Below are 13,024 nucleotides of genomic sequence, written 5' to 3'. Positions count from 1 at the left end.
ACAGTGAGCAACTTACACATACTGCCTTGTCTTTGTTGAGCCCTGAATCTGCAAGTGCTGGGAAGCTGGCAGGCGAGTTCCCCTACTCCTGGCACTTGCCTCTCACTGCAGTTCTCTTGTTCTCAGTGTTCACAGCAATTCTCTTGGATTTTCCAATAGACCTAAATGAGTTTTATTGGGGGAGACTATATAATAGTAGCATTAGTGAAAATCTCAGGACATATCCCTTCTGCATATCTAGGATGTTTGATGTAGGCAGGGTTCCTGGGGTGGGGCTGTGTTAAGAGGCAGTGGATCTCAAATTATTTTTGATCAGTCCCTTCTTAGAGCAAAACTGCTCAGCCTACCAACTCCATTTAGTCTCATTTTCTAGTGGAAAATTAAATTAGTAATAATTTGGGGGGAGTGGTTTATGTATATATTTTCTATAGCACTGGAGTACAGATGATTCATATTTGCACCATAATGTATACATGTCTTAGATCTTGCCATTGGAAAATTACAGCCCCAGTATACTGTTGAAGGAAATAAGCTTCAGTATACTCTATAGAGCTAACCATGTGACCTGCAACAAAATCAACTGATAAATAATAAAGCTAATAGTAATTCATAATTAAAAAGCACCAAGAGTAAAAATTGCAAATCATAACCAACTCGAGGCAACACTGATGATGTGCTGATAAAGAGTCCTTCTCCCAGGTTTTGGAAAGCCACCTCTGTGCAGCACATGTGAAGTCAGAGCCTTCAGATGGAGGAGCATCACATGGCGCCTGGGCTTGTAGCAGAATAAATACTGTAGGGTACTTCGCAACCTTTAGTACTTTCTTAGTCAATTACTGTTGAGTAGCCCTAGTACTATGTACAAATGGGAGCTTCAACCATATGCCATTTACCACAATAATGCAAAGGAGGCCTTTAAAAAACGATTCTGTTCAGGGCACAGGAAGATGTCTCTGAGAACATGACTCCTGTTCGCTAACCCAGGTCGCAGCCTCAACTTCTGAAATCCCTGTCTGGCAGCATTACCTCCTTTGAGAGGGCTTTCATTTCCTAGCTGACAGAGACCAGAGATGTGTATTTGGATTTATAAAGTACTCATTTTCTCATGTCAAAATGTAAAAAGGTTTAATACCAGTATAAAACAATTTCCAAGATATAACATTAACTGAAAAAAGCAATGTGCATGATGATAGCATGTATAAAAAAAAAAGATTTTTTTTATTTATGTAAAAAAAAAAAGATTTTATATGTATGTCCATGCTTTATATGGCTGGAGTGTCTCTGGAAATAAATTTATAAAATGGATCAAAATAGTTCCCTTGGGCTGCTGGAGGAAGGGAGGGAAGAAGATTTCGTTTTTTTCACTATCATGAAAATACCCTTTCATGCTTTTTGAATTCTGTACTTTATATATTAATGATTTAAAAAAATCAATTTAAAGTTAGAAAACAGGGGAAAAGGAAAAAAACACCCAGTGAGCCCACAGAAACTTGATTCTTGTCTCAAGTTTCATTTTTTTAAAGAGACAAAGGCGAAGTTTGGTTTATTTATTGTTTTGATTCCTTTTTCTCCTTCAAAAACATGGTCATATATTAAGCAGGAGATTCCAGAATCTAAAGGAAAACCTCTAAATGAGATGATAGGGTTATAAAAGCAGGTGTAGGACCTAGGCTTCTGGATGCAGGCAAAGATTTCACTCTGGAAATAAAATTCTATGGTAGATTAGACCTGTTATTAAAAAACCTTCCAAGTGTTCTGATGTGTTTTCATGCCATGTATATGTAAAATGCAAATGGTGTGTTCTTAATAAGCCCATTTGTATACTGTACAGTTGCAGCTTCAATATAGCAAGAAAAAAAGACAAAAAAGGAGACAAAATTCGTACAGCAGAGCATGTTTAGGTGAATGCATTCCTGTTGTTCACCCTGCTTTAGTATTGCTCAAGCAGACACAGCGAAGCTCTATCTTGATTTGCTATCAGGAATTTAAAAGAGAGCCAACAGTCAAGAGAAATATTATACTATTTAGTGTTTCCTAATGAAAAATGTAGTATTTTTATTTATATGTAAAACAAACTGTAGTCTCTTACATAAATTGACGAGAGTACATTGCCTTTGTATCTTAAATGCTCATTACACTGAGTAACCATTCTTTCTTAGAGCAAAATATCCAGTGAATATGTAGCATATCTAAAATTTAAGGGTCCTGAGATACTGCAGATAGACCATAGAGTAAGAAATGAGTAGACGTGGGAAGGAAATGTTTTGGACAGTACGGGAGGTCTAACTCTGGGTGGTATAGCTAGAGATCAAAATGAATTCCTTAGAGCTGGGCTTTGTGCAGTGGCCTAACGTACTGACAGAGCTGGCCAGACTTCTGGAGGCGGTACACAGGCTGGTGTCCATCTGGCATATTTTGGAAAATTGTATAATGAAAACAGAATATCAGAACAAGTGATGATTTACCCAAGGCCTTGGTCAGTTTAAAGATGCAAGCGTTGCCACCAGCCCCATCCCTCTGTCTGAGGGTGCTCTCCTCTGTGTTATGTGCACAACTATTTCCCATCCTGCTTGCTCCCCCTGGCCAACCCCACTTCAACCCCTTTCCTATTCCTCCAGGACCCGGCAGCCTGGGACGAAGAAGGGATCACATGGAGGGGATACAAGTAAGCATCAGCCTGCAAGTAACTCATGCAAGGAAAATGCTCGGCTTGGGTCTAAATGACTTACATTTTTCCATGTCTGAATTAACCAGTAATTGCATTTGGGCAGACTTAGCCAGGAATGGTCTAAATGATCAATTAGAAGGCAAAACGGAGTTCCTTTCTTTAAAGTTCAAAGGTCACTGTTGAAGAGCTCCGCTTCCCAAGCCATGCTCACATGGGCCTGTGCCCAGCTCTCTATGGTGCCTGGGTACATTGTACAGTTGCCTAATGATAATGAATTGAGTACTTATTTTGCAGGAAAATATAGGGCACTTCCATTATATGCAATCAAGCAAAAAGCTGCAAAATGTGCCACTCCATTAATTTTAAACAGAATCCTTCCCAAACATCACCCAGAAACCAGAGTATGGGGTTACTGCAAATCTGAAGGAATTAAGAGTAATTTTCATTTGTACAAGAGACTAGAGGGACATGACTCCTGCTACACAAATACTGTTAATTGGGTTAAATTTGATTTGTCAATTTCAGTGTGAATCATGAGCCCTCACCTAGCCTGCATGGTAGTGAGATCAGTGGACTCCTGTCTGCTTTGAGGGCTCACGTGCACATACACACGCACACAGACACACCCAAAGAATGTGCAAAGAATGTAATGGGCTAGTTATTAACAAATTTGTTCAAAGGAAAAAAATGCTGCTTCTGGCAAGCCACTTAACCTCTCTGAGACTCAGTTTCCTCATCTGTAAAAGGAGATTGTAATACCTGCTTCAATGGGAGTCATGAGTGTTAATGAGTATATCAGAGCACTTACTGTAGTGCCCAGTACAGTTTACACCCACAAGGTGGTAACCATAATCTTTATTTTCTTCTTCTGTGGAGAGTCTCTTTTGCCTAAGCTGGTTCTCAAATCACACTAAATCTGGATCTAGCACCCAGATGGGGACAACCTGTCCAGGCCATTGCTGGATCAGCCCACTGAGTTGTTGATCATTTCCTTCCTAATTTCCATTCCTACTGTCCCTGGGTTGTAGCTGGACTCGTGGGAGAGCACAGAGCAGGAGGCGGGAATGAGCAGGTTCAGGGGGGCGGGAGGACGACCCAGGCTGCTCCTCACTCCGCGTTCCGGTACTTGGTAAAGAGGTTATACAGCACTCGCAGTGTAGACTTCAGGTCACAGTTGACGATGTCTGCATAGAAAACAAACACTTTGCTTCAGTGGGGCAACTGGGCCAAAGTTGGTATCTGTCGTCCCCCTCCTTCCACTGTCCACCTGTGTGCCCCCTCACCCACAGGACAGCTCCCTGTCCTGCTGGGAGAGAAGAACAGTTCCCATAAGCTGACCAAGGGCAGGAGGGTGTTGAAGTGGGGGCAGCGGAGGCAGCAATAACTCAGGGCAGGGGCCAGGGAGGGGCAGAGGTGTGGCAGGGGGAGGGAGCGTTCCTCACTGCTGACTAAAATGAGGCAGATCCCAGAGCATGCAGGCTTAGCTGGAAACAGCCGGTTCCAGGCCTGGGCACCCTGACCCTGACTGTCCCCCGAGTCTTACCTGTCTTTGGGGCCCCTCTCCCTCTGCCTTCAGTTTCCACCACAGCCCGGCACAAGTGGTGGAAGGGAGGGGAGGGCCTAGGGCGACTGAGGGGGACCAGATGGTCAGGACTAAGCTGCTGCTTCCCTACGGGAGGGCCCCAGAGGGCCAGGAGCCCACCTGACAGGGAGTACTCAGCACACAGGTGTCGTCAGGGGACAGATGGCTTTGGAGCTAGGGCACAGCAAGGCAGCTGGCTTGGAGGCTGGGAGTTGGACCATATGATCAGGACAATTCTGCCGTTGGTTCTTGAGCTCTTCTACAACCACGTCCTCTTTCCCGCCTATTTGCTGGTCACTTCTCAGCCTGCTTCTCCACCCGCTCCTTCCCCAAACAAGGGCTCCTCCCTGCACTCCTCCCTTGGAGAGCCCTTCTTTGAAGAACTGGAGCAGAGAAAACAAATAAAAAAGGGAACCTGCCTACTCCGTAGGAATGCATACTTAGGGAAAAAACTATTAGGAAAAGGGTGGGGAAGAAAGAAAAAGCAAAAGCCTGATGACTATGGAAGTCAGAGGAGTGGTTATATTTAGGGAAGACACTGAGGACTGTACTCAGAAAGGGCAGGTGGAGGGAACTCCTGGGAGCTGGGGTTACTCTCTTCCTTGAGCTGAGTGCTGGTTATATGTGGCTTGGCTTGCTGGATATTATTTTACTAACCTATACATTTATGTTTTAAGTACTTTTCTATATACATGACATTTTTCCAGTAAGAATGACTTAAAAAAACCCAACTGTGCAGAATGTCCGATGAGGTAAATGATGTAAGAGAAAACAGTAAATGCTCTGATTCAAAACTTGGAGAGATCACACTGGGCCGCTGGGAAAGAAGGGATTGGGGTAGATGTCAGACTAGCAATGCCCTGGTGAACAGGAGCAGGGATCCTTCAAGACCAGGCAGAGCAGGATGCCAGTGGCTCAGCCAGGCTGGGCTGGGGCTCCTGGGCCTTAGCCTTGGGACTCCTGCAGGTGTGGCGACCATAGCCAGGATTTCTCAAGTCTTGGACACCAGCACGACAAAGATTAACACCAACTGGGCCACCACGGGGGGCCCAGGGCTGGGGAACCTCCTTAGGGCTCCTCCCCACCCCCCGGACCCACCCCAATGCCTTATCCCAGTCCCACACCAACGCTGATCCAGTCTAGCTGGGCACAGACTCCATGCCAAGCTCTCTTGCTGATTGACTAGAGACCATGTAAGGGTCTTGGAGCTCAGCCTCCCTTTCTGCTCCATCTTGGTTCACACACCTATCTGAGCTTCTGCCTATGGGCTCTGCCCAGGGTCTTAGCCCCGTTGCCTAGCCCTGCTCATGCCGAATCACCCTCTGCCAGCTGGGGTCCTATGCACTGAGGGCTGATTCCTGTCCTCCCCTGACTGCTTGGGGTTCACTGTTTATTAAATTCTTCTCAAGCCAAAGATTAGGAAGTTACCCCAGGAAGGTATTACTAGGCAGGCAGAAGGACAAAGGTGAGCTCACCAGGGAGGGAGTGTGCAGGGCAAAGTGTGGCAGCCCTGGGAAACTGCAACAGGCTCCTAACTGGGCTCCTCAAAGACTTGTGTCCTCTCCACTCCATTCTACCTACCGTAGGTAGACTATTCAGCCCTTGGGATGTGCACTGCGTGACTCCAGGGCATCAGTACCATAAACCACAACAAAAATGGCGCCCCTTGGAGTTGTGCAGCTCACAACTAGTATGGCCATAGAACCATTTCACTTAAGGTAAGGTAAGGTCCAAAATCCTAAATCATGGCTTTGCAAGGCATAACCTGACCCAGGCCTGCCTTTCATGCCACACTTCCCCTCGTTCACTATGCACTGGTCACACTGGCTTCCTTCTACCACCTCCCAAGAGGTTGCACTCCCCCATCATCTCAGTCTCCATACATGCTGTTGCAACATCTAGATGATTCTTCCCAAATAGTTGACTCCCGATCTTCCCACACTCCTCAGCTCAAAGCACTGCCTCCTTAGGGAAGCCTTCCTGACACCTGACTGGGGGGCAGTGCTCTTCTCTTTGTCCTCAGAGCCCCCCTGCTCTTCCTTCATAGTGCTGGCTCCAGTTCTGAACCAGTGATTTGGGTGCTTATCTGATGAAATCTGCCTCTGCCTGGACTGACCGACAGCAACTTGACCAGAGAGCCAGTCTTATTTGCTGCAATGCCTGGTCCAGTACCTGGCATGGATAGAACTCAAAAGACATTAATAGATAAATGAATGAATGATTGTCTAGTGTCCTGTGAGCCAAGGAAGAAAGAGGGGGTGGCCAACAGTTACGTGCTCCCAAGAGGGTGAGGAGGCTAAAAGCTGGAAAGAATCCCCAAGGTATGCTGCCCCAGCTGGTGTCCTGGGAGTTAGCAAGGCCACGGGCAGGTGGAGAAGAGGTGTTAACAACAGAACGGGCAGGTGAGAAGTGGAGGCAGTGGTTACAGGCACAGAAGAGGAACTGGGGGCTTGATGAGGGATAGACATGGATGGAAGCTTGAGGATCTCTTTTAAAGACAGGTGAGTTCTGAGGCTGCTGGAAAAAGAAGCAATCTAATATGGAAGAATATTTCAAACTGGACATTTTATTTAATTTTAGTGCCTACTAAGGTTTGAAACCCATCTTCACTATGGCCATGTAGCCGGGTTAAAGTCATTTCACTTCTCTGAATCAGTTTTCTCACTAGTAAACTGGGTTTTATGAAAAACACCTAGAAGGCATTAAAAGTTCCCTAAGTGATAGTTTCCTTCCCACTTTCCCATCTTTGCCTGCTAGCACAGCTGTTATGTACAGTTGTGTAGTCTGTGTACTGCACAACTCCAAGGGCTGCCATTCACATAGACTAAGCCTTGCTCCTTGGGAAATCTGAGTTCCGTCTTCCTATAGGACATCATCACCACCAGGTGGGCCTGGCAAAGAGGGAGGACTGCAGCTAGAATACGGTTTATTGTCTGTCCTTATCAAGAAAGCCAATGGCCACACAGGTAGTTCCAGGCAGGCCAGTAGGTGCACTCTCTCAGCCACGGGAGGGGCTTTGGGTGTCTGGAAATGAACTGTGACTCCATGCTATATAAGCAGAGCCTCTTTGAAGCCATGGCCTAATAAACTGTGTGATTAGCAACTTGGTCTGCTCTGATAGCCTCTGTGTGCTGGCCCAGGGCCCTTCTCGGGGAGCAGATAGGATGGTGGGGCTTCTGGTTAGAGACAACCAGAGGTTGGCTGGCTGGCTGGGGCCATGGAAGAGACAGATGAGATCCAAAGGCACTCTAGGGAGAAAACAGCCTCTGGCCAAGGAGAAAAGGCTCAATGATTGCTTCTCTCAGCTGGTGGTAATCATAAGTGACCCTTTCCATTCATTAGAGGATCAGCCAAAATGAGCTAACAGCTCTCTAATTGATGCAGAAGTCAAAGGAGGGAGGGGAAGTCTCTTAACAGCAGAAACTCAGTCTTTCAATAAGGAAAGGGACATGGCCCTGTGTGGCCATGCCCTCCATGGCCCCATTGGTGCCACCCAGTCTGAGGCAGTTGCTGAGGTCCCTTCCCTGACCAGGTGTGGCGGTGGGGGGAAACCCCTGGTGGTTCAGTGCCACCAGGTGGCAGGGGCTGGAATAAGCTGGACGGCCACAAGCCAGCTCCGCAGGGTGAGCCTGGCCCCCCAGAGTTCATGTTCCAGCCCCATCCCACACCCAATGGCTCTAGCTCATCCTCAGTTTCTGCCTTGCTTTCCTGTTGGCTCCCTGTCCCCCTGGGGCAGGATCCATCCTTTAGAGATGGGTCATATTGCTGGTGGCCTGCTGTCCTATTTGGTGATTTTGCTCTTTTCTTTACATAGTAAAACAAATTTAAATATGATAAACGCCCAGTAAATTACATGCAACATATGTAACCCTGGAAGAGAACTGCCGTGTAACTACCACACATATCAAAGTAGAAACATGGTCATCACCCTTGAGGCGCCCCCACTCTCTCTCCCTCATAACCAGAGTCCTGACTTTTACAGTGACTACTTCCTCGCTCTTCTCAGTTCCACCAGCAACGTATGAAACTTTCAACAGCAGGTTTTAGTTTTGTCTGTTTTCATGGTTGATATAAATGGAAGCATATACTATGTTTTTTCCCTCAAAATTATTTGATTCATCCATGCTATTGTAAAAGCTATTCATTTCTTAACAATTTTACTAGGGCATAATATATTGTTTTATTGAGGTGTAACTACATTTATCCAACTATAATTCCAGAGTTTTTCAAGAATAAATGCTTCTCAATTTGTTGTCTACTTACAGTAAGTTTTCAGTGCCTTGAAATGGTTGTTCTTGATCATCTTATCCAGCTTTATCCTTGCCTTCTTGCAGAGGGTAATTCCTGACCTCTTCATGCTGCAGTAACTGGAAATCCCTCCCTTGATCTCTCAGTTCATTCTGTTTTGTTGTTTTATGTTAATCAGTGGTATAAATATACTCCTCTTTAGCTTGTCTACTGGGATGTACACCCAGCTCAGGTTATCATGGGTATTCCTGGACTAATCTCCTGGTACATGGATGTGCATACCTCTGAGTAGAATTACTGAGTCATAGGGTGTATTGGTTTCTTACTGTGGCCATAATAAATTATCACAAATTTGGTGGCTTCAAACAACCCAAATCTATTATCTTACAGTTCTCAAGGTTAAAGTGGATTTTACTGAAATAAAATCAAGGTATTAGCAGGGCTTTGATCTCTTCGGGAAACTCCAGAGGGAGAATCAGTGTTCGTGCCTTTTCCAGCTTCCAGAGACTGCCCACATTCATTGGCTCATGGCCCCTTTCCTTCTTCAGAGCCAGCAGTGGTCGGTTGGGTCTTTTCATGCTGCATCACTCTGAGTTTTCTGTTTCCCTCTTCCCTGTGATGACTTGGAACCACCCAGATAATCCAAGATTACCTCCCCATTTCTAGATTCCCCAACTTAATCACATCTGCAAAGTCCCTTTTTCTATGTATGGGATGGGGGGGCCTTCATTCTGCCTACCACGGGTATAACTAATCTTCAGCTATACTAGATCAAGATAAACTATTTTCTAAAATGGTTGTATCAATTTACATTCACACCAGCAATTTCTGTTGTTTCACACCCTTGCTAATACTTGATTTATCAGGGTTTTAGATTTTTGCCACTGTCCAGTCTGTACCCTATCTCCTGAGAGAATGAGGAGGGAAAGCTGAGCCATTTCCTGTATTTCCCGCCACTAGCAAGTCCTTCCACGAATGAACAGATCACCTGGAATTAAGATGCCAGCACCTGCCTAGATTTTTAGCATTGCTTGAAGTAGTCTGGTCCCAACTATTTGACTCCTTAAATTTTAGATATTCTATCAGCCTCCTGGCTGTCCTACAGGTTTCATTCCTGCCTAGTACTAGAGTTCTTCTGAATCCCCATCTGCCTGTTATGCTGGGGTCTTAACCATTTCATTCATGAGTCTATCTGAATGATGATAACAGGGTAGGCATGTGCATTTGAAGACACATGGTATAATGTCCTAAATAAAAAGCCACCAGCTTCATGTCAGTATTTCAACTGCTCCATTGGCCATGACCTTGAAGTTAACACTTGGCTTACACTAGCTGGAGGACTAAAAGGTTATGAAGTCTGGGCAGTAAAAGTCACCTGAGATGCAAACCCAGGGGATTTCAAGGTACAACAGAGCTTTGAGGGTTGCACAGCAGAGAATACATTTTCCTGACCTTAAAAACATTTGCCATGAAAAATGCTATCACCACAAGCCAATTTAATTTTGAAATATCCTCAAAGAATTACCTACATTGGTACCTTTTGTAAAGTCTGCAGCATTTACTATTGAATCTCACTTTCCGAGTAGAAGCATAGAAACCAGAGAGAATGCTGGGGTATACCTCTCACAAAGCACAATTTCACAAAACACGACTTCAGTTCCCCTTTACGCACTGGAAATTTTCAGCATGGGCATGATGCCCGGTGTAACAGCAAATAAAACAGATGTGTTTTTCCATTCACACTGGTCAGGAAGTTTCATATTAGGTGGCTTGATAATTACACAAGAAATGTCTATATGTTGCAGTAGTCCTATAGATTAATTGATACTGAGAAAACTTCATCTTGAGGGAAATAAAAGCCTGAAAACTGAAGTATCACAAGGAGTACTTCCAATTTGTAACCAGGAAGTTTCGTATTAACCAGTTCAAGAAGACAGAAGTAGAGATGCTGGCCAGAACTCTCTCTCCTCTTCTGCCTCTCATACCCAGAAGCAGGGTGTTCGTCATCTGGTCACAGGACACTCAGAGTCCATTCCTAATGGCATATGGATGGGTAGAGTGGCCTGGGACGGGAGAGAGCCCTGGAAAGACATCAGCCTTGCAAGAGGTCCTCCTTCAGCAGTGACTAGGTGCTCAGGACAAGGTGATAATAAATGCCGATGAGGGACTGGCTCTTGTTGGCTAGCACTGATAGCAAGGTCTGGAAAGGGTGGTGAGACGGAGACCCAAACAACAGCTTTATAAGCCATATCTCTTTGGTTTCCCTGCCTTCTCCTCCAGCTTCATAAGTAAAGGCATCCCCATGAGATACTGTCCCAAACCCTTTTCTTTTCTCCACATTCTTTCCTGTTGTTCGGCTTCCAAAAAATGGAAGACTTCCAATTATAATAACCGCAGGGCCAATCTTTTCCCCAAACTTGTTCTGCTTGGTCAATACCTAGATATCAACCTCAAGTTTCCAAAGCTGACTTCTTCATGTCCCCACCCAAGCTTGTGTTTCCTCCTGGGTTTCCCAGTGCCACTGATGGTTCCCCACATCTAAATATCTGTCCTTCACACTGCCTTCCAAATGATCGAACAGAGCGGATCACACCACTTGCCTACTCAAGGACCTTCCATGATTCCCACTGCCAAAAGTCCAAACTTTCTGCTTTGGCATTATTTCCCTCCAGGGCCTACCAACCAGGTTGCTTCATCCTCACCAACCATTATTCAATTCACGCTCTTAATATCCCAACCACCTCTCTTGGCATATCATGATTTATGGGCTCTCAGACCCACTAGAGTCAGTGAAAACCCCTTGTATGTGCAGGTTGGGGTGGAGAAGCAGTAATGGGAGCTGAGAGCATGCAATCTCTGCTTGTCCACTGGCCTTTCAACAACTGGCAACGGGGCCCATGAACGGCATTCTTAATGTTCCAGCATGATGTAAACAGGAAATTATCTGCAAAACAGTGCTGCCCCACGAGTGCTGGTAAAATAGAATTATTTCAATTTTAGTGGCAGAAAATAACACATATAGCAAGGAGACTACTGGAGCATTTTGTTCCTTTTGCATTTTTTCTCAGTCTTACATTTGCAACCCAACCTGACACATCAGGCCTCGTCCTTGGGCAGAGCTGGAGCAGGCAAAGGACAGGACAGGTAATTGTGACCAGAGCAGAGCTGCCTGCAGTGACCCTGCCTCGTGCCCTTGCTGAACTGGGATACAGGTCTCTGGCAGGTCAGCACTCTGTCCAGGGACAGAAGACACTGGATGCAGGGCAGTTTCTGCTCCTCTGCTCTGAGCCACATCCCATGCCTGGGATTGCAGATTCTTTCTCTTCCCACAGCACTGTGACTGGCAGCTCACAGAAGCTCTCCAGGGCTGGGCAGCTGAGCTCTGTCTCACCTTCCCATGCAAATGGCATAGAAGGCTTCAGAAAAGAAACTCTTCCTTCTGGTATCAAACATGAGCTTTGCCCTGTGCCCCAGACACTTCCGTGCAGGGAGTCAGGGTCACAAAGTCTTGTCATAAACCCAGGGAAAAGCAAGGTACCTTCTGGCCGTGGTTTTGGCTTTTCTAAACCTCCATCTTGCATGAGCTCAAAGGCAAAGGAGACATTCAAGACCTGGAAAGAGAAATACAGTGCCTGTGTCATTGCACACTCATTCCTGGGCCCATGGGGCTTCTGGACCTTCCCTGGGAAGTGGAGGAGCCAGCACTACAGCCAGAGGGGCAGAGGCCAACCTAAAATGAGGCCCTAATTTGAAGCAGAAACCAGGCTACCATAATGGGCATCTCATGTGGAGTGTAAGCTAGCTGGTCCCAATTTGCTTGGCGATATGCTCCTGGTAAAGTAATAAATCCTCTTCCTGTCCTACTATGTTCCTATGTCAACTACCAGGACTTTTCAGTGCAGGACATCAGTGCACACAGTTGAAAGGATCAGATGGTAAATGTGTGCAGAAGGCAGAGAAGGGTTTCTGCTCTGGACCAAGTGCCCCTTGTCTAGCAGGCAGATTTTGATATGCCCATGAGAGGCATCAGACCTAGGCTGAGTGTGGGCCTCAGGTCTGACCAGCTTTGCAGCCACTTTCCCTGGCACCTCTGGGGAGAGAGGAGGTGGGGCTGTGGCCCCTGGCAAGAGCAAATGGCTAGAGACCCAGGGCCAGACTTCAAAAGGAATAGAAAGCTGTTCAGGAAGCTCAGTAAGCTGCAGGTAGCGCCTTCCCAGCTCAGCTGCTCATCAGAATGAGCCCCACATCCAATCACTGAAAATGCCAGGCAGATGAAGATTAGGAGCCACTGCCTTTTTCCTGAATGGCTTCAAGCAGGTGTGGGCAGATGGGTTAAGGTATGTGGGCTGAGGGCCTCCCGTGACACCTCAGCCTCTTACCTTCTGTTCAAAGCTGTCCGGGGTCAGGAAGAAGCTGTGCAGGGGCACAAAATAGCCCTCCAGGAGTCCCATGAGCAACACCAGGTATACCCCATCTGCAAACTGGAGGGGAGAGCCAGGTGAAGGCACTGGGTCCCTGAGCAGCCC

The 13,024-nt window shown here is 46.2% G+C and overlaps 1 protein-coding gene across 3 annotated transcripts in view; it reads right to left on the bottom strand.

Annotated features, from left to right (window-relative positions):
• Nucleotides 1–1,894: 1,894 nt before the first annotated feature.
• Nucleotides 1,895–13,024, bottom strand: part of PARVA (parvin alpha) — a 150,339-nt gene continuing 139,209 nt past the window's right edge. For all 3 annotated transcript variants that reach the window (XM_073216215.1, XM_073216214.1, XM_073216216.1), the window contains 3 exons: nt 12,878–12,979; nt 12,037–12,109; nt 1,895–3,852 (listed from right to left, as the gene is read on the bottom strand). In XM_073216215.1, the coding sequence (XP_073072316.1) occupies nt 3,776–3,852; nt 12,037–12,109; nt 12,878–12,979 (252 nt within the window). In that variant the 3' untranslated portion in view covers nt 1,895–3,775. The remainder of the gene's footprint in view (nt 3,853–12,036; nt 12,110–12,877; nt 12,980–13,024) is intronic.

The sequence above is a fragment of the Manis javanica genome, chromosome 11, assembly GCF_040802235.1.
Source record: "Manis javanica isolate MJ-LG chromosome 11, MJ_LKY, whole genome shotgun sequence".
NCBI classification, from domain to species: Eukaryota; Metazoa; Chordata; class Mammalia; order Pholidota; family Manidae; genus Manis; species Manis javanica.
This window is presented reverse-complemented; position numbering and strand designations above follow the sequence as displayed.